The sequence below is a fragment of the Microtus ochrogaster genome, chromosome 10 (genome assembly GCF_000317375.1).
Source record: "Microtus ochrogaster isolate Prairie Vole_2 chromosome 10, MicOch1.0, whole genome shotgun sequence".
Taxonomy (NCBI): Eukaryota; Metazoa; Chordata; class Mammalia; order Rodentia; family Cricetidae; genus Microtus; species Microtus ochrogaster.
The window spans coordinates 83,683,667-83,687,142 of record NC_022016.1 but is presented as its reverse complement, the minus strand read 5'-3'; the positions used below and the strand labels follow the sequence as shown (position 1 = coordinate 83,687,142).

Here is a 3,476-nt window from a genome sequence, read left to right as displayed (position 1 = left end):
GATTCCACATAGTAGAAGGATAGAATGAACTCTAGCAACTTCCATTCCTGCATCATGACACTTGATTGTACATTTGTGCACAAATACATTAAATAATTAATTAATTAATTAAATGGATTGTTTTGTTTGTTTGTTTTTCAAAACTTGGTTTCTCTATGTAGCCTTAACTGTCCTAGATTAGATTTTGATCTTTGGACCAGGTTGGCCCTGAACTAAGAGATCCACCTGCCTCTACCTCCCACACCACCAGGCATTAAATGAATATTTTTAAAAGATAATAGAGGGAGGCTGAACACGGTAGCAACCCTTAATCCCAGCACTCAGGAGGCAGAGGCAGGCAGATCTCTGTGAGTTCAAGGCCAGCCTGGTCTACAGAGTGAGACCAGGACTGCTGTAAGAGACCCTTTCTCAAAAAAGAATGTAAGGAATGGAGGGACAGGAATCTAAAAGCTCCCGGTCCCCATCACGCTCTACTCACCTCTACAGAGTAAGACATCTCTTCATTACAGTTGTCATTGATCTTCTCAAAGAGCTCTTCGCACAGCTAGGAGAGCAGAATGAAAGGGACCGTCAACAGCCCAGCCAGAGAAGCACCTCATTATTCACAGCAATAAGATGATAGTCTCCCTTTTTCTCTCTCCAAATGTGCATGTCATAAATCTCAAACACAATTAATATTTTAAATAAAAATTTTATACTCTATCCGGGCAGTGGTGGCACATACCTTTAACCCCAGCACTTGAGAGGCAGAGGCAGATGGAACTCTATGAGATCCAGGCCAGCCTGGTCTACAAGAGCGAATTCTAGGACAGACTCCAAAGCTACAGGGAAACCCTGTCTCGAAAAACAAAAGCAAAAAAATTTATACTCTGATATGCTCCTAATTGTTATTCTCCTTCAACAACAGAACATAGATATTGTTTCCTTAGGAAGAAACCTCCTTTTATTCAAATTTGATTCTTCATCCTATAATCAGGTAACTGGTATAAATCACTACAGCAATAAAACTAACTAAAAATGAGCAAAAATTTATAATCAAGGACTTAACTGCAATGGCCTGCATGTGATGGTGCATACCTTCAATGCAAGTACTCTGGAGGCAGAAACAGGAAGAATCTCTGTGAGTTCCAGGCCAGCCCCGTCTACATACTGAGTTCTAGGACAGCCAGGGCTATGTAGTGAAACGGAGTCAAAAAGCAAATAAGCAAACAAAAACCAAAGACCTGATGGCAACATTACTTATTATGAACAAAGCTTACAGTCTAAAGAGGGTACGGGGCTGCAGCTCAGCTGGCAGAGTGCTTGCCTAGCTTGCTCAAAGCCCTGGGCTGGATCCCTGGAACCCCATGAACTGGGCATCATTAGCCGGGCGGTGGTGGCGCACGCCTTTAATCCCAGCACTTGGGAGGCAGAGGCAGGCGGATCTCTGTGAGTTCGAGACCAGCCTGGTCTACAAAGAGCTAGTTCCAGGACAGGCTCCAAAACCACAGAGAAACCCTGTCTCGAAAAAACAAAAAAAAAATAAATAAAATAAAATAAAAAACTAATTAAAAAATTAAAACACACAAATTTAAAAAACAAAGGGATAGAATGTAATTTGCAGCAGAGTACTTCCTTAAACACTGGGCCCTAGGGTATTCCTTAGAACCACAAAAAAGGAAAATAAAAATACACTCTTTAGAGGTGAGCTACATAGGAAATTTTTTTTTGTTTTATTATTTTGATTTTTTGAAACAGGGTTTCTCTGTGTAGCCCTAGCTGTCCTAGAACTTGTTCTGTAGATCAGGCTGGCCTCTAACTCAGAGGTTTTCCTGCCTCTGCCTCCTGAGTGCTGCAACTGAAAGTGTGTGCCACCGCCACCCGGCTATATAGGAACTTTTGATAAAATCACAACAACATTTCCTGAGGGTGCCAGCATAAGTAGCTGATAACACTAAAAGATAGGATAATGGGGCAGTTCAGAAACAGCAATGTTTCCAGAAAATGCTAACTCTTCCGTCTTCAATCTTTCCCTGTCTTAGGAAGCACTTCTGAGGAAGAGACACGCTCCCCCTTGTGCCTGACATGTCACAGTCTCTGAATACATCTTCTGGTAAATAAAAAGCAATCTGCGACTGAAAGTTTTGATGGGCACAGATGCTGACATTCAATTGCTTTACCTGTGGAATGATGCCAGCTTGGCTTTCTTCTTGTTTCCCCATCATTGTGTAGGATTTCCCAGCACCAGTCTGCCCATAGGCAAAAATACAGACATTATATCCTTCAAAGGCATGTAAGAGCATTTCCTTCCCAATGTCATTGTACACACGATTCTGCGATGCAAAGCAGGGATCTTCAGGCTGTAAAGATTAAGAAGAAAAGTTACAGTCATTTACTAATAGTCTTTCCTATATCAATTTGACAATTTCTACATTAAAAATGTTTAGAATCAGAGTAGTCATTTAAACTATACATTTTTAAAGAGCCTTCTACACATTTTTTTTCATTTACACACACACACATATTCACATAGAAGTTGGAGCTCCAAGATTTTCTTAAGTAAAAAACAAGAATAACAGACCAAAGGTCAGGTTCACATACAAAACTACTTCTTTGAACTTACTGTAGACAGTGTGGCTACTTCAAAGAAAACTACAATTTTAGTGAAGAACATTTTCAATTCCTCCCTCAACTCTTTCCTTGATTAGGCTTTGCAGACAGTGTGGAACATCTCTCCTCACAAAACAGGACAACTTACAATGCTTCAGACACAAGTGCACAGAAACGAAAGCCAGTCTTTAAAGTCACCAAGATTTGGTCCTACACTGACTAAAGGAGTCAGGAGGAACCAAAATACTTGATTAAAGTAAATATTTTATTCCTCAGGTAGTATTCACTGCATCAAAACTGAACTTATCGCTGGATGTAATAACACAGAGTTGTAATTTCATCACTGAGGAGGAAGAGTCAGGAGTTCAAGGTCAGCTTCAGCTACACATAGTGAGGCCCAAGTCAGACTCTGTCTTATTTGGGTTTGTTTTGTTTTTTTTTTAAACAGAGTTTCACTATACAGCTCTGGCTGGCCTAGAATTTTATATATCAACCAGGCTGTCCTGGAATTCACAGAAATCCATCTGCCTCTGTCTCTTGATTGTTGAGACTAAATCACCCACCACACCAGAACTTCAAAAAAACTGCCTTTAAAAATGAAAATAAATTAAGAAGCCAGGGATATGGCTCAGTGGGTAAACTGTGGGCTTCTGTGCAAACAAGAAAGCCAAAGTTTAGAGTCCCAGGACCCACATCAAAGCTGCCTATGGCAGCATGCATCTTTAACGGATCATAGGGCTCATGGACCAGACAGTTCAGCCAGTCAGTGAGCTACTGGTTCAGAGAAACCCTGTCTCAATATGGTGGAAAGTGATGAAGAACACCAGATATCAACCTCCAGTCTTCATATGTACACACATGCATCCCCTGTACGCACGCACGCGTGC

General features: G+C 41.0%; 1 protein-coding gene across 11 annotated transcripts in view; it reads right to left on the bottom strand.

Annotated features, from left to right (window-relative positions):
* Kif1b (kinesin family member 1B) overlaps positions 1-3,476 on the bottom strand; it is a 144,018-nt gene that overhangs the window by 100,396 nt on the left and 40,146 nt on the right. For all 11 annotated transcript variants that reach the window (XM_005353703.3, XM_005353694.3, XM_005353693.3 and 8 more), the window contains 2 exons: positions 2,160-2,339; positions 479-544 (listed from right to left, as the gene is read on the bottom strand). In XM_005353703.3, the coding sequence (XP_005353760.1) occupies positions 479-544; positions 2,160-2,339 (246 nt within the window). The remainder of the gene's footprint in view (positions 1-478; positions 545-2,159; positions 2,340-3,476) is intronic.